Source organism: Dendrobates tinctorius, unplaced genomic scaffold (assembly GCF_039654945.1).
Source record: "Dendrobates tinctorius isolate UK_male_01 unplaced genomic scaffold, ASM3965494v1 ptg000062l, whole genome shotgun sequence".
NCBI classification, from domain to species: domain Eukaryota; kingdom Metazoa; phylum Chordata; class Amphibia; order Anura; family Dendrobatidae; genus Dendrobates; species Dendrobates tinctorius.
This window is the reverse complement of record NW_027361730.1, coordinates 15,684,285-15,711,356: the sequence shown is the minus strand read 5'-3', so window position 1 is coordinate 15,711,356 and position 27,072 is coordinate 15,684,285. Positions and strand designations below refer to the sequence as shown.

General features: G+C 44.4%; 1 protein-coding gene across 5 annotated transcripts in view; it reads left to right on the top strand.

Moving 5' to 3' along the window:
* Positions 1 to 27,072, top strand: part of LOC141092946 (hematopoietic lineage cell-specific protein-like) — a 109,719-nt gene that overhangs the window by 47,652 nt on the left and 34,995 nt on the right. For all 5 annotated transcript variants that reach the window (XM_073579319.1, XM_073579317.1, XM_073579318.1 and 2 more), the window contains 6 exons: positions 5,028 to 5,082; positions 5,754 to 5,809; positions 11,288 to 11,342; positions 14,078 to 14,188; positions 21,370 to 21,425; positions 21,620 to 21,689. In XM_073579319.1, the coding sequence (XP_073435420.1) occupies positions 5,028 to 5,082; positions 5,754 to 5,809; positions 11,288 to 11,342; positions 14,078 to 14,188; positions 21,370 to 21,425; positions 21,620 to 21,689 (403 nt within the window). The remainder of the gene's footprint in view (positions 1 to 5,027; positions 5,083 to 5,753; positions 5,810 to 11,287; positions 11,343 to 14,077; positions 14,189 to 21,369; positions 21,426 to 21,619; positions 21,690 to 27,072) is intronic.

Below are 27,072 nucleotides of genomic sequence, written 5' to 3'. Positions count from 1 at the left end.
TGGAGAAGATCAAAATATCATCCAGATAGATAATCAAAAATTTATCGACAAAATCTCGGAAAATATCGTTCATTGAAGCACTGGAAGACAGAAGGGGCATTAGTGAGCCCAAAAGGCATCACCAGGTGCTCAAAATGTCCCTCCGGAGTATTAAACGCCGTCTTCCATTCATCCCCATGCTTAATGCGAATAAGATTATACGCCCCCCTGAGGTCAAGCTTGGTAAACCAGCAAGCACCTTTAACTCTGGAGAATAGATCAGAAATCAGGTGTAACGGATACTGATATTTAACAGCAATTTTGTTGAGGGCACGATAATCAATACAAGGTCTTAATGATCCATCCTTTTTGGCTACAAAAAAAAAACTGGCACCTAAGGGTGACGAGGATGGTCTAATATGACCCTTCTCCAACGCCTCCTTAATATAGGATCGCATAGCCTCGTGCTCGGGTACAGATAAATTGAAGAGCCGACCCTTGGGAAATTTACACCCCGGGCTCAGTTCAATTGCACAGTCATAACTCCTATGAGGAGGCAGAGACGCAGACTCATTCTCACTAAATACATCATAAAAGTCCGCCAAATAATCAGGAACATCATGCGACTGAGGAGAGGTGGAAAACACCGGAGCCTCACTAAAGGCACACCGACAACCCCAACTCACCACAGACACAGATTTCCAATCCAAAACTGGATTATGAATTTGTAACCAGGGAAACCCCAGAACAATAGTATCATGCAGATTATGCAACACCAAAAATCTGCAATTTTCTTGATGGTCTGGGGCGACCCGCATTACCACCTGGGTCCAAAACTGAGGTTTATTTTTCGCCAAAGGAGTAGCATCAATCCCCCTCAAAGGGATAGGCGTCTGCAGAGGTGTCATCGGAAATCCACAACGTTTAGCAAAATCCAAGTCCATTAGGTTTAGGGCTGCTCCGGAATCCACAAAAGCCTTGGCGGAAAATGTGGAGAGGGAGCAGATCAGAGTAATAGCCAGAAGAAACTTAGGTTGAACACCCTCAACAGAAAACGTGTGTGCAATGCGTTTCTCTCGTTTAGGACAGACAGAAATAATATGCGAAGCATCTCCACAGAAAAAACACAACTTATTACACCTTCTGAACTCCTGAGGCTGCTCTCTGGAAAAAACTCTATCACATTGCATAGGTTCAGACATTTGTTCAACAGGTGGCAACATCTCTCGTGCAGCTTTGCGTTCGCGCAAACGCCTATCAACCTGAATGGCTAATGACATAGAATCGTCAAGACCAGAGGGAACAGGAAATCCCACCATAGTATCTTTTACGGCTTCTGACAACCCCTTCCAAAAGAGAGCAGCCAAGGCATTATCATTCCAGGTAGTAAGTACTGCCCACTTTCGGAATTTTTGACAGTACAATTCTGCAGAATCACGACCCTGATTCAATGCCAGCAGGGTCTTTTCAGCCTGATCAATGGCATTAAGTTCGTCATACAACAACCCCAAGGCCTGAAAAAATGCGTTCACATTAGTCAGAATAGGATCATCTGGTTTCAAAGAAAACGCCCAATCCTGGGGATCGCCACGCAGCAAAGAGATGACAATTTTAACCTGCTGTGCTGAGCTCCCTGACGAGTTAGGCTTCAAGGCAAAAAATAATTTATAATTATTTTTGAAATTCAAAAATTTAGACCAATCCCCAAAAAATACATCAGGTGTAGGAATCTTTGGCTCAGCAGCATGTGAATGAGCAAGGTAGGCGGAAATTCTCAGGTATTTTCAGAAGACAGAGCTAAAGGAATTCAGCACACCCCAGCAGGGAATGGCAGAAATCAAGAAAAACAAAGCAAAACAAAGTCAAAGCACCAATGCAAAAAGCCAAACAGCAAACTTAGCTTTAGAGGAGCAGGAATTCAGACTGGTCTCCAAGGATCCCACAGAGAAATCACCCGCAGGGCAGAAGGGCATCGGCAGCCTTATATCCAGTCAGTAACTCCACTCAGCCAGTCATCATCATCAGCCTCAGGTGTTTGATAATCAGGCTCACTACCTTTCTTTACCAGAAGAGGGAGTTCCTCGGGCCTCAGTAGTGAAGGGGAAAATGAACTCACAACAGGTCTAGTTTCCAAAATGGTGTCATTTGTGGGGGGTTTCCACTGTTTAGGTACATCAGGGGCTCTCCAAACGCGACATGGTGTCCGATCTCAATTCCAGTCAAAAACGTCAAATGGCGCTGCTTCCCTTCCGAGCTCTGCCATGCACCCAAATAGTCATTTACACCTACATATGGGGTATCAGCGTACTCAGGACAAATTGCACAATAACTTTTAGGGTCCTGTTACCCTTGGAAAAATAAGAATTAAGGGTGAAAAGATCATTTTTGTGGAAAAAATATGATTTTTTTAATTGTACGGCTGTACGTTATAAACTTCTGTGAAGCCCTTGGGAGTTCAAAGTTCGCACCATACATCTAGATAAGTTCCTTGGGGGTCTAGTTTCCAAAATGGTGTCATTTCTGGGGGTTTCCACTGTTTTGGTACATCTGGGGCTCTCTAAACGCGACATGGTGTCCGATCTCAATTCCAGCCAAAAAAGTCAAATGGCGCTGCTTCCCTTCCGAGCTCTGCCATGCGCCCAAATAGTCGTTTACACCCACATATGGGGTATCAGCGTACTCAGGACAAATTGCACAATAACTTTTAGGTTCCTGTTACCTTTGGGAAAATAAAAATTGGGGGTGAAAAGATCATTTTTGTGGAAAAAATATAATTTTTTAATTGTACCGCTGTACGTTATAAACTTCTGTGAAGCCCTTGTGGGTTCAAAGTTCTCACCACATATCTAGATAAGTTCCTTGGGGGGTCTAGTTTCCAAAATGGGGTCACTTGTGGGGGGTTTCCACTGTTTAGGTACATCAAGGGCTCTCCAAACGTGACATGTCGTCCGATCTGAATTCCAGCCAATTTTGCATTGAAAAAGTCAAACAGCGCTCCTTCCCTTCTGAGCTCTGCCATGCACCGAAACAGTGGTTCCCCCCCAAATATCAGGTATCAGCATGCTCAGGACAAATTGCACAATAACTTTTGCAGTCCAATTTCTCCTGTTACCCTTGGTAAAATAAAAAAAATTGAACCTGAAGTATTTTTTTTGTGAAAAAAAAGTTAAATGTTCATTTTTTTTTAAATATTCAAAAAATTCCTGTGAAGCACCTGAAGGGTTAATAAACTTTTTGAATGTGGTTTTGAGCACCCTTAAGGGGTGCAGTTTTTAGAATGGTGTCACTTTTGGGTATTTTCTATCATATAGACCCCTCAAAGTGGCTTCAAATGTGATGTGGTCCGTAAAAATAAAATGGTGTTGCAAAAATGAGAAATCGCTGGTCAACTTTTAACCCTTATAACTTCCTAACAAAAGAAAATTTTGGTTCCAAAATTGTGCTGACGTAAAGTAAACATGTGGGAAATGTTACTTATTAGGTTTTTCGGGTGCCATTTCTCTGTGATTTAAGGGCATAAAAATCCAAAGTTGGAAAGTTGGAAAATTTTCAAAAGTTTCGCCAAATTTCTGTTTTTTCACAAATAAACACAAGTTATTTGAATGAAATTTTACCATTATCATGAACTACAATATGTCACGAGAAAACAGTGTCAGAATCACTGAGATCCATGGAAGCGTTTCAGAGTTATTACCTCATAAAGGGACACTGGTCAGAATTGTTGAAATTGGCCCGGGAGTTAACGTGCAAACCACACTTGGTAGTGAAGGGGTTAAAGTCACGTCCCATCGCCTAGCCTGGAACAAAACATGTAAAGAAATTAAATAAATGTCATGCAACCATATTCAATTTTGTGGTGCAAAATGTGCCAGAAATATGGTGAAATTGGCTCAGTCAATTTTCCCCATTATACCAAAACTTATATGGATATGGATGTTGCTTGCCTACAATCATATTTTTATGGCTCGTGTATAATAAATTAATTTTATTTCCTTGGACTTTCGTTCTTGGGAACATAAGCTTCTAAGAGTTTGGCAGAAGGTTACTTGTCTCTTCCTTCTGAGAAAACTTGCTTATCCAAGCATGTCTAAGGGGGCATCAGGTGAGAACTGTGTTCAACCGACAGCTGTCTGATGTGTTGAAGTTCCATTTAGACATAGTAACATAGTAACATAGTTATTAAGGTTGAAGGGAGACTTTAAGTCCATCTAGTTCAACCCATATCCTGTCCTAACCTGCCCTAACATGTTGATCCAGAGGAAGGCAAAAAAACCCATTTGGCAAACAGTAAGCTTCACATTGGGGAAAAAAAATTCCTTCCTAACTCCACATACGGCAATCAGACTAGCTCCCTGGATCAACGCAATATTAAGGAAACTAGTGTATATACCCTGTAATATTATACTTTTCAAGAAAGGCATCCAGTCCCTTCTTAAATTTTAGTAGGGAATCACTCATTACAACATCATATGGCAGAGAGTTCCATAGTCTCACTGCTCTTACAGTAAAGAATCCGCGTCTGTGATTATGCTTAAACCTTCTTTCCTCCAGACGTAGAGGATGCCCCCTTATCCCCGTCACAGGTCTAAGAGTAAAAAGATCATTAGAAAGGTCTTTGTACTGGATAATGAAGGAACGTTTGTTAGAACCCACCTTCCCAATCATTAGCCCATATAAACAGATCTGCTGCAATAACCCGCCAAATGAGCAAAACACTTGTTCATTAGGTGCCATGATTTTTAATCTTGCTGAAAAATCAAATTTATTGGCAATATATCGTTCTGTATATATAAATGTGCCTCCGATATAATGATATTCTATGGGCACAGAATGATGGTATTAACAATCATTCTGTGCACGTAGAATTGTGGTCGGCCTGGCTAAATAAACCAACCTCCAATCAGCTTGCATGTAAATGATCGGTGGTCGATAAAAACCAAAATTATGCTGTTATTATACTGTAATTATTAGTAAGAAGACAATTACACATCATAGTTCTCAAAGCTACTGGTAGTGTTTCTTATATGTGATATGTCGTTTTGTTTTAGTCTGCAGTTGGATTTGATTATAAAGCTCAAATAGAAAAACATTCATCACAACAAGGTAAGAAAAACTTGCCCCAGTGTGCTACCACCTTTGAGGTATATTCCAATATATGTAAAAGTGGTTGTTATTATTTTAAAAAGGGCCTAGATTGGTTAAAAAAAAAGTTAAATAAATTATCTCTAGTTAACTTAACTCTATTTTCTGGTTCGGTCTCAACACACAGGAAATGGCAGGAAAAGTCAAAATTGACACTCAGTGTGTCAGTGTGTTCAGACCAGACCAGGCTAGACCCAAAACTGGTCTCTTTATAATTATTTTTTCTCCACTGGACAGTTCCTTTTGGTATTTGTTAAATTGATTGTGTTTTATGGAGTTTATTTGGGTTAATGTGCATTGTAAGCACAATAATTTGGATTTTACTTCACCTGGAACACAAGAAAATAATATTCTTTAAAAACACTGTACTTAAGAATTAAAAAGAATAAACTTATATAGAAAGATAGAGTGAGTCATTGGTCCACAATCACAATCAATGTCACTGTAATTCATTTACAAGGTCTTCCCTTGAGATATCAATTTCCCTTTGTTTGGAGGAGCAGATAACAAATGTGATAACACTCCTTAGATACATTACTTTATTGCTGTGGGAATTCCAGAACCCCAACTATTTCCCCACCAGCTGTTACTTACTTTTGCCATATGTTCATGCTTCATTTTACTCCTTACAGATCATTCCAAAGGTTTTGGAGGACGTTTTGGGGTTCAGTCTGACCGTGTGGACAAGGTAATACCGTGACACAGTACAAAATCATTTGCACAGAAGGTGGACACGGCCTTTTTTTACTTACAGATAGAGGGAGGACAGCTGGGGGATAAGAAATTATTAGTGATATGATGTAGCAGGGATAGGACAAGTAGAAGATAAGTAAAGTAAATGTTGCTCAGCAGTTATTCAGCATTATTCTTTGTTCACATCACATTTGAGGAATCAATAAAATATGCCCATATGGAAATCTCATATTGTTACCTAGTATCAGGTTTACAATCACTCTATGCAAATTTGGTCTTTATCATGTATCTGTTTTTTAACCCCTTAGTGACCACCAATGCGTCTTTTTACTGACCTGCGATATAAGAAACTAGCATCCCCTGAGGGGTGACAATCCTGTAGCTGTCAGCTGTACACTATAGCTGACAACTTTCTGCATCAGCCACGATCAGTGTTTGCACTGTTCATGGTCATTTCACCCTTTAAATGCTCCTGTCAATAGTGACATCAGCACCTAGATGGTAGATAGTTAACAGAGTGTGGATAGCCTCACTCTGGGATTCCCTGTCGCTTATGCTTTGACCCTTGGCAGAGTGTGTTTGACCCTGTTATGCCTGTGCCACTGCTTTGTGCCTGTGCTATCTTACGTCTGTCTGGTTCAGATTTGGCTGTGTTTCTGTTATGAGTCTTGCCTGCCCCTTTTGTACTGTGCTGCCCTCTCTGTGTATGACCCCTTGGCTACGTCCTGACTATCCTTTCTGTCTAATCCTTTGGTACTGTCGTGCTATCTCGTGCTTTGACCCCGACCTGATCTGGGTTACGTCTCTGTCTATACCCCTTGGTAACTTTGTCTCGTAGTTACCCTTCTAGAAGTTTTCCTTCAGCTCCTAGCTCTCCAGAGCTTAGGCCACGCCCCCCAGCAGTCACGTGCTTCAGGTCCTGTTTGTCTGAAGCACGTATCTTCACCACTGCTGCCCCGCTCCACAGGTATATTTGGGCACAGTTTGTTTTACTCAAGACACGCGCATTGGCTCAGTGAGCAAGTGCAGTGCGGTGTTCCTGACAATTCTACAAGCTAGAGAAATCGCAGCATGCTGCGATTGGCACCAAAACTCATCCGAGTCTCGGCTCACTCGCACTCATATAAATCTATGGGTGTGAGTGACACAGCACACATCACTCGGATATCATCCGGGTGATGTGCGATATACACTGACCCTGGTAATGGAGGAGATGGAGAAATTAGTTTCTCTGCTTCCTCCGCAGCTGTGCTCCGATCCTCTCTGTGAGAGAGGCTCGGAGCACAGTAGCATGACGCTCGGCTCCCACTCGCAGCAGAGCAGGATGCTAGGATTATTAGCATATAGCATCCGATGCTCTCGCATCGGATGCGATATGCTAGTGTGACCCCGGCCTTAAAGGAATAATCATTCAAAGTTTGAAAATTGCAATTTTTATTTTTTTTTGTTAAATTTCTGATATTTTTATAAATAACCTAAGTTTACCATTATCATAGCGTATGATGTGTCACGAAAAAAATGTCAAAATCAATGGGATATGTTTAACCCCTTTCTGACAGCTGACATACTATTCCATTCATGTGCCCTGGTCCTGTCTGACCATGGACAGAATAGTATGTCATAGCGACTGGCCGTGCACACGGGTGGCATGTGTGTGCTGCATCAGTACCACACGGACGGGCGCCAAGGAAGAATCGTTGCAGTAAGCGCTGTTCCCCGGTGCCGGGTGCTGAACACGGCTCTCATTATTCTCTCCTGCTCTGCCAACAATCGGCGCAAGCAGGGGAGAATGATGAGAGTTACATTTAACCCCTTAACGACCGCCTATACACCTTTTAATGGCAGCAGTTAAGGGTGCTTAAACCACAGCGCTGCTTTTTAACGGCGCTGAGGTTTAAGGTTATAGCACCCCCCAGTGTTGGAATTTCTCTGGGATCTCGGCTGCCGGGGGTAGTCGAGACCCCAGACAACATGATTCTGGTCGGTTTTTACCAACCCCAGTGTTGCAGTAAATCAAAACCCCCTTTATCACCCTCTTAGTTAGGGAAATATAATAACATAAAAAATGTATTTATTTCCATTTTCCCATTAGGGTTAGAGTTGGGCTAAAGTGAGGTGGGCTAAAGTTAGGGTAAGGGTTAGGGCTAAAGTTAGGGTTAGGGTTGGGGCTAAAGTTAGACTTAGGGTTGGGGCTAGAGTTGGGGTTAGGGTTTGCATTATGGTTATGGTTGGGACTAGTGTTAGGTTGGGATTAGGGTTGGGGTTGGAATTAGGGTTAGGGGTGTGTTAGGGCTAGGTTTGTGGTTTGGGTTATGGTTAGGGTTAGGGTTGGAGTTAGAATTGGGGGGTTTCCACTGTTTAGGAACATCAGGGGCTCTTCAAATGCAACAGCAATTCTGCGTTGAAAAAGTCAAACGGTGCTCCTTCCCTTCCAAGCTCTTCTGTGTGCCCAAACAGTGATTTACCCCCACATATGGGGTATTGGAGAAAATGGACCCCAAAAGTTGTTGTCCAATTTGTCCTGTTACTCTTGAAAAAAAAACCATTGGGGTGAAAAGATCATTGTTGCGAAAAAAATATGATTTTTTATTTTTATGGCTCTACGTTATAAACTTCTGTGAAACACTTGGAGGTTCAAAGTGCTCACCACACATCTAGATACGTTTACGTTGCTTAGGGGGCCTAGTTTCCAAATTGGTGTCACTTATGGGAGGTTTCCACTGTTTAGTCACATCAGGGGCTCTCCAAACATGACATGGCGTCCAATCTTAATTCCAGCCAATTTTGCGTTGAAAAAGCAAAACGGTGCTCCTTCCCTTCTGAGCTCTGCCATGCCCACAAACAGTGGTTTACTCCCACATATTGGGTATCAGCATACTCAGGACAAATTGCACAACAGCTTTTGGGGTCCAATTTCTCCCTTTACCCTTGGTAAAATAAAAAAAATTGTATCTGAATTAAATTTTTTGTGAAAAAAAGTTAAATGTTCTTTTTTTTAAACATTCCAAAAATTCCTGTGAAGCACCTGAAGGGTTAATAAACTTCTTGAATGTGGTTTTGAGCACCTTCAGGGGTGCAGTTTTTAGAATGATGTCACTTTTCACTTTTGGGTATTTTCTATCATATAGACCCCTCAAAGTGACTTCAAATGTGTTGTGGTCCCTAAAAAAAATGGTGTTGTAAAAATGAGAAATCATTGTAGTGTTTAATAGGGATGAGCGAGTAGTGAAGTATACGGACTCGCTGTAGTGAGCCAATGTAAGTCTATGGGAAATGAGAGTAATGGGCTGTGTGTGCTGGGCTGGGCGGGGACTGTACGAAGACTGTGCTGGCCTGTGAGAAGACTGTGCCGGGCTGTGCGGGACTGTGCTGGCCTGTGAGAAGACTGTGCCAGGCTGTGTGGGACTGTGCTGGTCTGTGAGAAGACCGTGCGGGCTGTGCGGGACTGTGTTGCCCTTTGAGAAGACTGTACCGGGCTGTGCGGGGCTGTGCTGGGCTTTGCAGGTACTGTGCGCGGACTATGCTGGGCTGTGTGGGACTGTGCTGGGCTTTGCAGGTACTGTACGGGGACTATGTCAGGCTGTGTGGGACTGTGCGGGGACTGTGCTGGGCTGTGCGGGGACTGTGCCAGGCTGTGTGAGACTGTGCTGGGCTGTGCAGGGACTGTGCTGTGCGGTGACTGTGCGGGCTGTGCTGAATATTGCGAGGCGAGTAGTGAAATACTCGCCAGGATTCGAGTACCGCGAGTACCGCATTACTCGCCGATTACCGAATCCTAACGAGTATACTCGCTCATCCCTAGTGTTTAACTTTTAACCCTAAACTTCCTAACAAAAAAAATTTTGGTTCCAAAATTGTGCTGATGTAAAGTAAACATGTGGGAAATGTTACTTATTAAGTATTTTATTTGATTGACATATCGCCATGATTTAAGGGCATGAAAATTCAATATTGGAAAATTGCAAAAGTTTCGACAAATTTCCATTTTTCACAAATAAACACAGTTCATACCAAAGAAATTTTACCACAATCATGAAGTACAATATGTCTCAAGAAAATAATGTCAGAATCACCGGGATCCATTTAATCGTTTCAGAGTTATCTCATAAAGGGACAGTGGTCAGAATTGTAAAAATTGGCCTGGTCATTAACATGCAAACCGCCCTTGGGGGTAAAGGGGTTAGGCATTCTAGAGTTATTACTACATAAAGTGACACATGTCAGATTTTATAAAATTGAACCAGTCATTAAGGGGTTAAAACTGTTCACACCTATTTTGGAGGCTCTGTTCAAGCTTCTGATGCAGAATCAGGAAAAAAAATCGGCTGGTGTCATATGAGCTGTGACCTAGTCACTGGTTTAGTGTCTGGAGAGGAACACTCCAGAGAAGTTGTTGTGCTGGAACCAACCTGAACCGTGTGTGTTCTGCTATTGGTGAGTGGGAGGAACCCCTCTCTCAGAAGGACTGTGCTTTGTGCTACGATTTTGTTTTTTTTTCCTGTTTTGCCCAGAGGGCTGTGTTTGTTTTACTATACCTTGGTTTATGCTGTCCATAATAAACCAAAGTAAGGTCTTATAGCCGCAGTGTTCCTGTGTCTACCTCCGTGTGCAGCCAAGTGAGTCTATCTACCCCAGAGCAAATAAAATATTGGTCTTGTTCTCATCCAGAAAAGTTGTACAATTTTTTCTCACTTGTGCAATCGGCTTGTTACTCAACAGTTATTTATCTTTTACAGGGCCATTTACAGTTTCCTATGCTGCAGAATTGTTATGTATTCATAAAAATCAGATGCCATACTGATCCGTATGGCATCCAGTGATTCTCTCACATCCATCTGATTTCAGAGTCAGTTCGTAGCATGCTGCAATTTTTTTCCTCACCTCAAATACAGCTGAAGAAAATACGCAGATCTGCAGTGCCTCATTGAATAATATTGGTCTGGGTGCAATCCCTTTTTTGATCAAATTGCATTCGTCCGATTTATATGGTCAGTAGAGCGAGCCCTAAAAACCCCCTCTGTATGTACATACCCTTATGGTTCTCATTTTTTATGGCTTAAAAATTGGATGCAAAAGATTGACCAAATCAGCTAGGTGTGCATAAGGCACTAAGAGTTGTTCGAGATTAGAAAAAGATGGGCTCTTGTCTTCTAGGAACTGCGGTGCCCATACCCATATGGTGTCTGATTTTGGACCTTAGATCCATTCATGCGAAAAGGACTAAGATGGATTACCATGCACAGTCTGCGGACAAGTAGGTCATTGTTTTAGAAGAAAGTAGCCCTATTTTTCTAATCTTGTGCATATGCAATGTACAGTAACTCACAGGGTTGAAGGTTATATTGACAATAATATATTATTATTCATTATTATTTATGTATTTATTATTTGGGCAATGTATTGGGTCATAATTATATCTTTGGCTTTGTGATACAACTGTATTATGGAATATTTCTGGTGCTGTGTGTTTCAGTCGGCCGTAGGCTTTGAATACAAGGAGCAGTTGCAGAAGCACGCATCCCAGCAGGGTAAGTAATAACAGGACATGAAAGGAAATGGCCATATTTGGTCAATTTAGAACATTCAGTGACCTATGTAAAAAAAAAAAAAAAATCACAGTATGTTTTACTAATTAAATCAGGTTTCTTTGTGTAAGATTGGCAATGTTTTTCTTTTTTTTTTCATGTCACAATCAGTATTAAAGATAAAAATAGAAGTCTTGCAATTTTCACTCTTGCCACTCTATGACTTTTTTTAAACTCATATGTACAATGGATATAAATAGTCTAAACGCCCCTGTAAAATGCCATGTTTTTGTAATTTAAAAAAATCACGCCAAGAAGAATAATTGCGGAACTTTTGCCATGTTTAATGTCAACTGAATTCAGTAAAAGTCAAACTGAAATCATTTTGTGGGGAAAATAAAGAAACAAAACTAAAATAATGTGGTTGCATGTGAACACCCTCATATAATTGGGGATGGGGTTGTGTTCAGAATTAGTCAGTCACTTTTATCCTCCTGTTAAATAGTAGTCAGTACAGCTGCCATCATTTATAGTGATTCTGAATAACACCATAAACAGTTTAGCTGTTCTAGTCGGATTTGACTGACATTATCTTAGTTGCATTATGCAGAAAAGTTATGCTCCATAAACAGCTTGAAGTTCAGCAAAGAGATCTTATTATTGAATGTAATTATTCAGGAGAAGGGTACAAAAAAATTCCTAATACATTAGGTATACCAAGGAACACTATGAAGATTGTTATCAAGAAATGGCTTAAATTTGGCACAATAATGACACTACCTAGAATTGAATGTCCCTCAAAAATTGCTGAAAAGACAGTAATGAAATTGGTTTGGGAGACTAAGAAGAGGTATTATGTATATGCCTTTCCAATGGGCAAGACAGAAACCATTTTCTTACAGAGAAAAACATGCATCAAGTCTGCTAAAAGCATGTGGGTAAAAATGTTATGGCCTAATGAGACCAAAGTTCAACTTTTTGGCCATAATTTTAAAAGATATGTTTGGCACAAAGTTAATACTACATATCATCAAAAGAACTCCATACCCACAATGAGGCATGTTGGAGGCAGCATCATGCTCAGCAGCTGGAACTTGGGCTTTAGTCAAGGTAAGAGAAATTCTGAACAATTCCATATATCAGTTGATTTTGAAAAAAAAACTTCAGGCTTCTGCAAAAAGATAAGATGAAGAGGATTTCAAGTTTAAGCACGACAACTACTCTAAGCATAACTTCAGATGATCAAAAAACTGGCTTTGCCAGAAGGTCAAAGTTTTGGGATAGCCCAGCCAGAGCCAAGACCTAAATCCAATTGAAAATCTGTGGGTTCACCTAAATAGGGCTGTACACAGGAGATTCCCCTTTACAAGCTAATAGATTTGAAACACAAGGAAGAGTGGCCGAAGATTGCCAATGCTAAATGAATGCTACCTAAAAAGGCTGAAGGTTGTCATAAACTCAAAGGATACTTCAACAAAGTATTATTTTATGGGATTGTATATTTATACAACCACATTATTTTAGTTCTTTATTTATATTTTCTACCTGAAAAGATTTCAGGTTTATGACATTAAAGATTGTAAAGTTCTGAAATTATTCTTCTTGATATGAATTGTTTTACCTGACAAACTGCCATTCTAAGGGCCCCGTCACACGTCACACATAGCGACTCACCAGCGATCCCGACAACGATATCAACGTGTCAGGATCGCTGGTGAGTCGCTACATCATCGCTGGTGAGCTGTTAAACACACAGCGCGCCCCCTTAGAAACCCGATGTGTACCTTAGTTACCAGATCCTGCTCGCTGGTTGCTGGTCTACTGCCTGTCACACGCAGCGATGGGTGCTGACCAGCGGGAGACCAGCGACCCCAAAAATGTCCAGGGCTTTCTATCAACGATCAGCGATACCGGCAGGGGGGCCGGTTGCAGATCGCTCTCACACACAGCGATCTCGCTGGTGAGATCATTGTTGCGTCACAAAACTAGTGACTCAGCAGCGATCCTGCTAGCGAGATCGCTATATGTGCCGGGGCCCTTAGAGTGATGTGTAAACTTTTATGTCAATCTTTTGAACTGAAGTATCTGATAAGCCTGTGCAAAGGTCACTGTGAAGAGAGGAAGAGCAAGGTCATGTGTGAAATTACCTATTGTGATTGAAGGATTTTGTGTTATAAGCTGTGTATAGAGGCATTACTTGTCATTGTACACCTGCCTCTCCTTATAAGAAAACACCAGTAAACTCTTCCTGAAAGAGCCTAAAAAGTCAGTGGCCAGTAAAAGTTGCAAGATTACTCATTTTATTTTTTTTAAAGGTCGTGTCATGAAAAAGAAAAAAACATTGCCTATTTTTTTAAACATATATGTAACACAAAAAATTGATATAAACATTTTCTGATGATACACTTCCTTTAAGAGATAGCCCTTTAATATCATATTAGTGATGGTCTGACTACCACTGAACATTTGCTGTCACAACTCTGATATTGATGACTTACAGCCTTTAAAAACTCATTTAAATATTATCATTAATTAAAAAAATCAGAACCCAATATGTAAGTAAAATCTGGAAGGAGCTATTCTATTTTCATACAGGTAGGAGATTGTTAGGCTTTACCTAGCAGACATAAAGGGAGAGTATTATTGTAGTATACATAACGTGCCTTTTATTTTAGATTCTTCATGCTGGAAAATAATAACTGTTATTCGATTTGATATTGTTTAATTTGTCTCATCAGATCATTCTGTAGGATTTGGGGGAAAATTTGGGGTACAGAAAGATAGACAAGATAAATCCGCTCATAACTGGAGCCATAAAGAAAAAGTAGAGCTTCACGAGTCTCAGACAGGTAATAATCAGATTATTATTATTGTACTCAGTGAGGAATATGTTATATTAAAAGAAAAACTGTCTCTGTGACAGCAAAACCTTCATTTTACTATAGCACTAGATAAAATTGACAAAGCTTAAAAATGTCATAAATTGTCTATAGTGTTTTTTTTACCATTCTTTTTATTTCTGTACTCTGTTTTCCTCTATATGTTACATGCAGTCAGTACTTAATCAGCCAAGACAAAGATTGGATATGTGTCTCTGCAGTGTGTGAGCCCACATCTCATTCAGAACATTATCATTTTCTTCAGAACTTTATACACCTACTACAAATATTATGCCACAAAATGGCACCACCAATAATTTTCTGGCACAATGATATAACATACAGTATTAATGAAACAGAATATGCATCAGTGTTAGATTAAACCAAAGCTGTATCCACTAGTAATTAGTGTCACACTAAACTAATTCTGGTGACTCAAGGGTACCATAGACTATACTCAATATCTTTATTACTGTATATTCTGGAACCAGTACCCGGAGACAGTTTATGCTACAGTCGAGTCCAAAAGTTTTGCGCTTCAGTTAGTCAGGTGTTTGTAGGGTTGCTGAAATACAATTCTAAGCATTTTTTACACTTTTATTGACAAATTGATGTTTTATTTTTCAGAACTTCTGCAATTTGCCCTGACACGGTGGATATTACCTTCTGGGCCAAATTTTGACTAATGACAACCCATTCATCTCTAATCAGTGCTTGGTTGTTAGAACAATTTCTGTGGGGTTTTTTTTTTGGCCACCAGCTTTTTGAGGATTAACCATAAGTTCACAATGGGATTGAGATCTGGGGAGTTTCTTTACCATGGACCCAAAATTTCAATGATTTGTTCACCAAGCCACTTATTACTGATCACTTTTGCCTAGTGGCATAGTTCTCTTTGATACTGGAAAAGCATTGTTCTTCACTTAATCACTCCTGGATGATTGGGAGAAGTTGCTATTGGAGAATGTTTAGATACCATTCTTTATGGCCGTTTTCTCAGGGAAATTTATTTGTGAGTGAACCCACTGCCTTAGATGAAAATCAACCCACACAAGAATCATCTCAGGAAGCTTTACTGTTGGGATGACTCAGGGTAACTCTCAGCTACTCATCTCTGGGCAATCATTCTTCCAGTGGTTCCACACAGTGTGAAGAGTGCTTCATCAGAGAAAATAACTTTCCAGGATATACAGTGAATGGACGGCAGAGGACTGGGGTAAACTTATTTTCTCTGATGAAGCCCCCTTCAGACTGTTTGGGACATCTGGAAGAATTATTGTCTGGAGAAGAAAAGGTGAGCGCTACCATGAGTCCTGTGTCGTGCTAACAGTAAAGCAACTTGACACTATTCATGTGTGGGGTTGCTTTTCATCTAAGGAAATGTTCTTACTCGCATTTTTTTTTTTTTACCTAAGTACACTGCCATGAATAAAGAATTGTATCTAAATATTTTACAAGAGCAACTTCTCCCAATGATACAGAAGCAATTTGGTGATGAACAATACTTTTTACAGCTTGACGGAGCACCATGTCACAACGAAATAGTAAAATTGCGATAACTAAGTGGCTCCGTGAACAAAACATTGAATTTTTGCATCCATGGCCAGAAAACGCTCCAATTCTCAAACCCATTGAGAATCTGTGGTCAATCATCAAAAAGTAACTAGACAAGCAAAAACACAGAAATTGTGATAACATTTAAGCACTGATTAGAAAAGAATAAATTGCCATTAGTCAAGTTTTATGCAAAAGATGCATAAACTTGATGTATTTGAAAATAAAAGTATAAAATCTTATGAAATGCTGATAATTGTACTAAAAACACTCAAGCAGCAAACTTTGTGAAAACCAAAATTTGTGTCTATTTCAAAACTTTTGGCCACGACTGTATGTCTAATACATTATGAAGCAGTAGAACAGTGCCTACATTGGAGAGGAGCCCCTTATATGCTCTGTATTTGACATTTTTCCATTTTGTGGAACAATTATATTTTGTGACAAGGTTTTGAACAAAAACACACTCAACTTCTGCTGATAGATAGGACTTGTCAACTTGTTTAAGTTTCAGTCTACAATCTTCATTTCCTCATTGATTTTCCAACCCCTTGATATGCAGTTTAAACCCTGCTCCGTATTTAAGATTTCTCTTTGAGAGGGTCCCTCACAGTAGTATAAGCTGGATGTGAAGCTTATTAGTTATATGTGTATACAGGGTGCTGTTGTCTTCTTTAGCTCATATATCAGCACAGTATCTAGTCTGCACTTATCTCTTCTTCATGTGCTTTCATCCTTCTCTATTGATTTCTCTGCCCTCCCCGAGACTGTTGATGTTTTATCTCCTGTCTACAGTGTGATGTGTATGGGTCGCCCTCACACACCCAGGGCAGCGGGGTACTCGGTACCAGGCCGGTGTCAAGGTGGGAAGGTGTCACAGCAGCAGTGACCCGGTCCATGGCCCTGGGCGCCCAATATCAATGGCGGTGATGTTAATGGTGTTAAAGTTTATTAGAATAGCTCATGCCGCCACCCGTGGTGTTTGGCAAGTAAGATGTTGAGCCAACGCTGCATGCAGACCCGCTGGGACTGATGGCGTGGTGCAGCAGAGATGGTATAGCTCCCCACAGGTGGAGCTGTAGTCCCAGGGCAGTGTAGGTGCAATGGATGAGGAGAGGCGCAGAATGGTATGGAGGCTGGTACCAAGTGTAGTGGTGCGGGAATAACTGGAGGACACCAGAGTATGCGGTTCCAAAGCTTTACTCACTGTTTGCAGTTCACACAACTGCCTGCCTCCGTACTGTGTTCTCCAGGTCAGGGCTCCAGCCAACCTCCAGGTAGGATAGGATTCTCCCTTCCACACTCCGCCAATATGTACCTTCACTGAACGACTCCTCCAATGCGCCTTTAGATGCGAAGCACTCCAGTACTTAGTTACCCTGGAATGCCTCTCTCTAGGTGTTCCTAGTCTTTACTTGTATGACAGACAGCTGTAGCCTGCTTCGGGGACTCCACTCTGCGTCCCGGCTCTCTATTCAGTTGCTGTTGTGTCCCAAGTCTATGATGGGAGCAAGGCGTTAGCGGCTCACTACTCCTCCGGTGTCTGTTGCCGGACTTAAAGATCCAATCAACCTCGGGGACCGGGCCCCGGCCTTTGCGCTCTCTGGACTGGAAGGGTTCTCTCTCTTTCTCAACCTGCTTCCCACCGTCCTTCTATTCTCCTTCGTTCCGATCTGTTCTATCTTTCTTATGGAAGGTTAGGTTATCAATCTTATCAGTCTCTTTCTCTGGTCTTTCTCGTGCCAGCAGCCCAGATCACTGGGACCTGCTGCAGCACGTCCTTCAGACACCCATCTTCTCTCTCCTCTCTCTCTCTCTCCAACTAACCAACAACCCCTAACTCTCACTCTTCCCACTCTTTTATATCATCTCACTCCACCCGCCTCCCAGCACATCTCGTGTTACGAAGCAGGGTTCCACGAGGGGTGCTCTGCTAACCCCCAGCCTGTTAGGTGGCCCCACTGAACTATCCTGTGTGTGGAATGCAGGTGTGGAGCGTGGTCAGGAGTTCCCACCTTACCTGGATGGTGGGGCACTACACCTTAGGAGAAGGTGCAGTACCTCTGTGGCGACTGAAGCCTCAGGGGTGCCACATGTACAACCACCACCTTTCTTCCTACTGTTATTTCTAAGGCCGAATTCAGAAGTCCATTTATCATGGTCCTTGTGCGGACCACAACACATGGACTGGCCACAGGTCTCCTGAACTGAACTTGGCAGTCTCATGTAAGCCTGTTAAAGATAATCTGTCACCACATTTGACATCTAAACTGTTCATTTGGCCATACTGGTTATAAACTGCTGGAAAAAAGTCACCCCTGTATGCCTCATATCAGATGCCTTGTTGTTCAGAAAACAACTTTTATCACTTTACGTATAGGACCTTTTCCATGCTATGGGGAGGACACTGCCTGGAAGATAACTAGCTTATCTTACATGAAGAAGAATTACCAGTGTGAGACAAGTAACTAACACAGAACAGGAAAAATGAAATTTGTCTTATTTGCAAACACATTTTTTTGCAGCTCCTTGAGCTCAGTGTATTGCAGCAGTATTACACCCTGTCTGCCTGTGGCTGGAAGCTGAAGTAGAATCATAGAATCATAGAATTGTAGAGTTGGAAGGGACCTCCTGGGCCATCTGGTCCAACCCCCTGCTCAAAGCAGGATTAGCTAAATCATCCCAGTCAGATGTCTGTCCAGCCTCTGTTTGAAGACTTCCATTGAAGTACTGAGAGGAACCTGCAGATGTGTCAGTTACAACCACACACAGCTCTGCAGTGAGATCAGGAGAGTAGATAGCGATCATTACACATCACACTGGTAACACTGGTAACCATTACACATCACACCAGTAACACTGGTAACCATGTCAAATCACACTGGTAACCATTACACATCACAGTGGTAACATTGGTAACTGTTACAGATCACACTGGTAACTCCCCTTCATGTAAAATAATCTCTGGAGGCAGAGTTATCCTTCAGGCAGCGTACCCATAGCCTGAAAGAGGTAATTTATATAAAGTGATAAAAAATGATATATCAAAAATAAGGCATCATCCATGAGACACACAGGTTGGACTTTTTTCTGCAATCTATAACCTATATGCCCATAATAATAATGTATATAGGTCAAATGTGGTGACAAATACCCTTTAAGCTGTTGAATTCAAGTCAGGAAATGAGATCCATGGCCAGTCTGTGCATCATGGTCCATACTCTGACTATGATACAGGGACAGGACACCTGAATTCGGCCTAAGGCCATATTCACACATTCAGTATTTGGTCAGTATTTTACCTCAGAATCTGTAAGCCAAAACTAGGAGTGGGTGATAAATCCAGAAGTGGTGACGTGTTTCTATTATGCTTTTCCTCTGATTGTTCCACTCTTGGATTTGGCTTATGAGTCGCCCTGCCAGGGCTGTGGGGTACTCGGTACCGGGCCGGTCTCTCAGAGGGGATTGTCACAGCAGCAGTGACCCGGTCCGTGGCCCTGGGCGCCCAAGTAAAAGGGAGATTGAATGAAGTTTTGTAATGGAAATTAATAGTTCGTAACGCCACCTGTGGTGTTTGGCAAGGGAGGTGTTAAGCCGACGCTGCATGCAGATCCTCTGGGACTGATGGTGTGGTGCAGCAATGATGTTATAGCCCTCCACAGGCAGGGCTGTAGTCCCAGGGCAGAGTAAGTGAGGTGACACATAGTTGGTGTGGTGTCCGGCACAAGAGATGTAGCAGTGCTGGACAGGTTGGTGCAGGAATAAGTGGAGGACACCAGGGCATGTACTTCCAAAGCTTTACTCACAGTCTGTTGTATAAACAGGTGCCTGCCTCCGTGCCGTGTCCTCCGGGTCAGAGACTCAGTCAACCCCCAGGCCAGATGGAATACTCCTTTCCAACACTCCACCAACATGTGCCTTTCTGAACGTCTCCTCTTATAGCGCCTTTAGATGAAGTACTCTTAGTACTGAGCTACACTGGAGTTCCTCCTGTCTGATGTTCCTATGAACTCTACTTGTACGGCAGACAGCTGTAGCCTGCTTCGGGGATTCCTTGCTACTAAGTCCCGGCTCACTATCCAGTTGCTGTTGTGCCCCCAAGTCTTGTGTGGGAATAGAGTGGTCACTACTTCTATTCCTCCGGTGTCTGCTGCAGGACCATTAGTATCCATACAACCTCGGGGACCGGGCCCCGGCCTTGCGCTTAGAACTTCTAGGAAGGGTTCTCTTCTCACCCACGTCCTCTGTTCTCTTTTACTCCTCACGTTCCATACTAATCCTTTCTTTCTATGGAGAATCAGGCTTTCAGTCTATGTTGCTCTCTCTCACTCTTTCCCGTGCCAGCAGACCCAGGTCACTGGGATCTGCTGCGGCACTTCCATCCATCTATCCCTCTCTCTGGGGATCTTCTTCTCTCTAGCTCTTCAACCAACTGACCTCTAATGCTAAACTCTTCCTGCTCCTTGTAATGTAATCTAACTCCACCCACCTCCCAGCACGTTTCGTGTTCCAAGCAGGGAGCCACCAATGGGTGCTTTGCTATACTCCAAGCAGGGAGCCGCCGAAGGTGCTTTGCTACATTCCTTTGTGGTGTGGGGTGCAGGTGTTGGAGTGTGGTCAGGAGTCTCCACCTTACCTGGATGGTGGGATACCACACCTCAGGAGGAGATGCAGTACCTCTGTGGCGACTGAGCCTCAGGGGCGCCACACTTACACATACTGAGGTACAATACTGACCAAATACTGAACATGGCCTAACAATGAGAGGAGGGAAGGAGGATTAGAGAGAGTCACCAGAATTGAGCATGGACTCCGAACCATTTGTGATTTTTTGCACAGCCCTGATCTTGATAAAGGACTTGCAGACCTTGTGCAGCAATGGTTGAACATTTTTAATAAAGACTATTAAGAATGTTGTTTAACTTTGCATTCAGGAAGCAAATTACCAAAAATCTATACAAAGTTATACATAGTCTTTAAAGGGAACCTATCACAGCAGATAATGCTATTTACCTTCAGATATGCGGTTAATCTACAGTTTCCAAGAGAAAATGAACTTTTTCATGTGGGAGCCACCAGCTTTGAGTCATGCAAGCATGCTGGTGCAGTTACAGTCACCGCTTACAGCTTGTTGTAAGCACGCCCCTGCACTTTGACTGACAGCTCACGGTGCAGTGCATCACTGCAGAGTCGGCTGTCAGTCAAAATGCTAGAGTTTACTTATAGCCGCCGCTCACAGCATTTTGAGTGCTTTCAGTGGTGACTTTAGGAGCGCTGGCAGACCTGTATGACTACCAGTCGGTAGGTCCCAGAAAGAATGAAGTTAGTTTTCTCCTGGGAGTCACACTTTCATTCTGGCGGCCAATCACCTTTCTAATGCGATTTACCTGCAAATTAGCGCTTTACCTGCAGATAAATAACATTATCTGAAGTGTCAAGTTCTCTTAAAGTATGACTGGAAGAGACTGTATATTGGTTGTCACCTCAGATGATTTTGGGAGAGTACTTATGGGAGAGAGCCTCTGTTTCTATAGCCCAATCTTCAATACCAGAATATTTATATATCTTGACTCACTCAATCATTTTCATTATTGCAGACCATGCAAAAGGGTTTGGCGGTCGGTATGGTGTGCAGACTGACCGTGTGGACAAGGTATGAGCGTGATACTCTACAAAATCTAACCATTTGGCTAACATATCACTCAGCTTTTTTCTGTGACATCATTTACGTGTGATACTGACCGTTAATTATAAAAATTTATGGTCATAATTTAAATGCATATCCACAGAATCAATACAGCACCATGTAACGTTTAACATTAAGCCATTCTCCATCCTATTTTACAGTCTGCTTCAGGTTTTGGTGAGATTGAATCACCCAGCTCTGTCTATGAGAAAACACAGCCTCTGGAAGCACGTGAGTGTTATACATATGTACAGGTCATTACTACCATATCCGCTTTACTCAGACTAAAACTTTCATTGAAATGTTGAATGTCAGTATCTCAAGAACACCTATAAAATGAAACATGACATACAGTTTACATACCCGGGCAGAATTTTTGCTTTCTTCTCCAGTCACGGTTAGTGGTTGGGTGAAGCCATTTATAGTGAAACTACTGTGTTTTCTCTTTTTAAATCATGACAACCCAAAACATCCAAATGACCCTGATCAAAAGTTTACTGTTAGGCGTCAGGGTTCTGCATATGCTCTGCAGGAATCCAGAACCTCACATTCTGCAGTCTCCTGCTGTCTATCTACCGCAGAGGCTTTGCAGCAGATCACTCCAGAGACCAAGTCCCTCTGTTCTCCTACTGGGCATGCTCACGAGACGATCTCCCATTGGAGATCGGGAGTCATGTGCCCAGGTCCTGCTCCAGATCTCATTGGTCCATCTCGGAGATCTGGAAGCTTCCGGAAGGTCCCGGCTATAAAAAGCGCGCATGACCGTTCGGCCATGCGCTAGTATAGTCTCTAGTTGCTACTGTGTGAATGATGATGGATGTATGAACCTGCAAATGACTCATTAAGATCCCCTTCCTCTGATATTACGAATGTGTACAGGGACTTAGATTAGAGTCAGCGCCTGCGCGTGGCAAGCCTCAAGCCACTACAGCATCATCCACAGTGCTAGCGTCCGACATTGCGCTTGCTTCATTGCTTTGTCGACTAGCGGCAGTGTTCTACGCCGCGCTGCAGTTGCAGCCCTCTTTGGCGTCCGCAGTAGCGACGCCATACGCATGGTAGGTCTAGACTCTAGACGGACGCAGCTCCTCTGTCTTGGGTCCTGCTCCTGTGACCAGATACCATGTGTGCATTTACCTGAGACCTGTGACACTAACAGGCTCAGCCTTTTGTGTTTACCTCTGCTGACATCTCTGTGAGCAAACAGAGATTGCTTACCGCACTTGGGTGACGTTCAACCCGTCTGCGATATACCGCCATATTGTGCATCTGCCATTATCTAGCAGTGGTGTAACACCTACTGCACGGTGGACCCCAAGCGGTGAATGCACTTTATTATTTATTTTTATTTAGTGCGTTCCGCCGTTCCTAACATTATACTAGCGCCAGGGTCTGGCTAGTAATGGCAGATCAGCAGCAACTCCTACAGTACATTCGGCAGCTAAAGGGCCGGTTGGCTACTCTTGAGACTGCTATCTCAGCTGTGAAGTCTACTGAGACTGCTGTACAGGCAATCTCAGAGGCGTTTTCACGTATTTCCACGTCCTCCCCTGCGCCGACAGTTTCCTGCCTCCCGTTGCCCGATAAATTTTCTGGCGATGGTGCCTCCTGTGGCTGTTTCGTGAGCCAGTGCTCTATCCAGCTGGAGTTACTGGCTGCGTGATTCCCTACGGAACGGGCTAAGGTGGGGTTTATTGTTTCCCTACTGTCAGGCAGGGCGTTGGAGTGGGCCACGCCACTATGGGAGCGTGGTGACCCAGAAGTTCGGACCGCTGCTCAGTTCTTAACATCTATCAAGCAGGTCTTCCTGGGACCATGGGTCACGCACGATACCTCTCTTCAGCTACTTGCATTAACTCAGGGATCTCTCACGGTTAGCCAGTATGCCGTTCGTTTTCGGACACTGGCTTCCGAGCTGGAGTGGTCTGACAAAGCCCTCATCCCTGTGTTTTGGAGAGGTTTAGCAGAGCATGTTAAGGATGCTCTGTCTACCAGAGAGGTTCCTGTAAGTCTGGAGGAGCTGATTGCCATTGCCACAAGCATTGATCTCCATTTTTCGGAGCACGGGCTGGAGCATGCTCAAACCAGTCGGAAGGTTACTTCGGCTCCCAACCTTATTGAACCTCCGGAATTACCCGAGCCAGAGTGTTCACTCCCAGAGTCCATGGAGGTGTCTCACGCAAGCCTCGAGGTGCGTCCGGCACTAAGTTCCACTCGTGGTTACCACTGTCAGCACTCTGTTCCCCAGAGTAACGGGGCCCGCAATGGCCAAACTCTGTGCCGCTGGGCAAGACCTTTGTCCCCCCTCTCCTTCGGCCGAAGGTTCTCACGTGGGCACACACGTCCAGGGCGGGTGGTCACTGTGGCTCCATGCAGACCACAAAACTCCTGGCAGGGTCTTATTGGTGGCCGCACAGGGCTCGGGACACTAAAAAATATATTCGGGCATGTGCCTCTTGTGCTCGGAATAGCTTCCTTAAACAGAGAGTGATGACGCCCGCCGACACACTGCGGCGTTCCACTACTACTTCTGCTCCTGGCAATTTTTCCGCTCCCGTTGTCTCCTGTGGGGAAGGTGACTTGACGGACAGACTTGACTGGAAGTAGGAGGGGACGTTTGTGCACTATAGACGGAGATTGGCAAGGACATAAGGGTAACAGCTGGGAAAGATAGAAAAGGGAGTGCAGTACCTAGAATTGACCACAAGATGGCAGGGGGAGTGTAGTTCAGGACTTGACATCAGCTTAGGGCTTAAGAAACCGATTAGTCATGGGGGGCGGGGAGATAGGAACCAGTGAGAGAGGGGATAAATAGGACAAGTTAGGGTTCCAGGTTAGGCTAGTCCCGGGAGGAGCTCAGGAGGAGAAGACTCAGAACAGAAGACTGAGACCGGTGGAAGAGTTCGACCAGGGGACTGACAGGAAAAGACAGTTAGGGGGGTGGCCCTGACACAACGGACCACAGGACAGACGAGGCCCCGGGGGTACCGATTGGACGACAATCTCAGGCAGGTGAAACGCTTGTGGTAGTTTGGTCTAGGACAGCCCCAGCGAAAGATCCGCGAGGGACGTCACTTCGACAGAAGGAAAGGTGAAGGTACCCGGGCCTGGAAACGGAGAACTGTAAAGGAACTGCGGTGCATGGCTATGGTCGTCAGGGGGACGGCCAATAAACCCAGATCTGTTACAACTGAAATCTGCCTCCGTCTCGTCTTTGCATCGCCTGGTGTCTGTGTCGTCTGGACGTGGTAAGCAGTGGACCACCCCCCAATCTGGGCCCTACTACATTTGGTGTAGTCGGCAGGATCGCCGCCGCCAATACTACAACTTTTGCGGAAAGCCTGCATCAGGAGAACTAAAAGGACTTGAGCTGCCCTCCTGTTGATTTCAAATTTGCTCACCTGTGGATTACAAATTTACCCGCCTGTTTATTACAAATTTGAGACTTGGTTCCGGATCCTGGGCTGTCATCAGAAGATCCGGGGCGGTACCAGAAGCCGGACAAAATGGCCGTGGTACTTCAACACCAGGAAGAGGCCCAGGTGTTTGCCGCTGCTTTGGACAGACTGGGGCCGTCTCAAATTCACCCCTGGGGGAAGCGTTGTATATCTGGAGACCGCCACCCCCTCATACTGGACCCGGGAAGATGGGTGAAGCCGACCATCGCCCCATCCAAGGGCAGGAGCGGCCCGGGTGGGAAGACCGGCTGCGGCTGTTTGGCGCCATTCGACTGCTGTACATCGGACGCGATGCGACCCTGCAGCTGCCGTGGCCTCGGACGCCTGGAATGGCGGTGGCGTCAAGACATCGAATCTCGCTGGGAGACCTGCTTTCGGGAGCCACTGACAACCCCCCAGACATCGGGCGGAGAGGAGAAGCGACTGCGGGCTCTGCTGGCGCAGCCACCAAAGACATCGCCGTGGAGCCTCTCCGTGGGAACCACGAGCCTGGAGGCTAGCCCTGCCGGACGGCGGGGTGAAGATCGGAGGCTGCAGGAGGAGCCGCGGGGTGGCCTGTTGGAGGCCGTGGCACCGTGGAAGGTGATAGTTCCCCCAGCTCTGCCGGCGGCTCCACAGGCGGACCACACCACTCGGCTTCCCCGCGCGGCCTCCTGCTTTCCAACAGCCCTGGTTGCGGAGGGCTTTGCGGCCTCCGCTGGGCCAACCAACACTCTCATCCACCGCTCTGAGCCACCCCGCCCGGCGGAACCAGCCTGCGCCCGGCGCCTCTGCATCCCACCTGCCAGCAGCGGCCTGTCACCTGAAGCCGGCCGCCACTCTGGCCCCGTCTGCGACTCCGGTTGCGGCCTGCCCTGCGGCCGCATCTGCGTCACCCCCACAGTCGGCTGCGGCCTGCTTGTCGGGCTCTGTGGCCTACCCATCAGGAACCACGGCTGCCCCTGCCTGTCGTCCGGCCCCAGCGACTACTGGGCCGCCGAAGTCGGCGGCCGCTTCTGCCCCGCTCTCAGCCCCGGCCGTATCCCGCCCACCGGACTCCGCGGCCTACACTGGACCCTCCGTTTGGGTCGTGGAGGTCATACAGAAGAAGAAGGCCAGAGAGCGGGACGTCTGGAGCCTGCTCCACAAGAGAGGGGAGGCTGGCATGGCGGCTTCCCAATCCACGGGGCGGCTCGTGTATACCAATCTGGAAAAAGGATACGGGTTCATTCAGGACCTCGCAACCGGCCAAAAGGTATACATCAATGTGACTTCCATCCGTCACGGCCGGGCTTTGCGGGAGGGGGACTTGGTGTCATACTACAAGGAGTACTGTCCCCGCGGCTACTACGCGGTAGCCGTAATCGCTGAACCCGAAGGCCACGAGCCCCGTAAAAAGGACCCCTAGAGACACTCCCTGCATACCCCATTTCTTAATACCGTGTATTGCCCCCTCTAACATCAATGACAGCTTATCTTTTGTGGTAGTTGTGGATGAGGTTCTTTATTTTCTCAGATGGTAAAGCTACCCACTCCTTTTGGCAAAAAGCCTCCAGTTCCTGTAAATTCCTGGCCTGTCTAGCATGAACTGCGCGCTTGAGATCTCCCCAGAGTGGCTCAAGGATATTGAGGACAGGAGACTGAGATGACCACTCCAGAACCTTCATTTTGTTTTGCTGTAGCCAATGACAGGTTGACTTGGCCTTGTGTTTTGGATTGTCGCCATGTTGTAATGTCCTAGTACGTCCCATGCGCAGCTTCCAGGCTGATGATTGCAAATTTGCCTACAGTATTTGCTGATCACATGCTGCATTCATCTTTTCTTCAACTTCGACCAAGTTTCCTTTACCTTTGTAGCTCACACATCCCCAAAACATCAGCAATCCACCTCCGTGCTTTATAGTAAGAATGGTGTTCCTTTCATCATAGGCCTTGTTGACCTCTTTCCAAATGTAACATTTATGGTTGTGGACAAAAAGTTCAATTTTGGACTCCAAATTACCTTGTTCCAGAAGTTTTGAGGCTTGTCTCTGTGCTGTTTTGCATATTATAGGCGAGATACTTCGTGGCATTTGTGCAGTAATGGCTTTCTTCTGGCGAGTCGACCATGCAACCCATTTTTATTCAAGTGCCTCCTTTTTGTGCATCTCGAAACAGCCACACCACTAGTTTCAGAG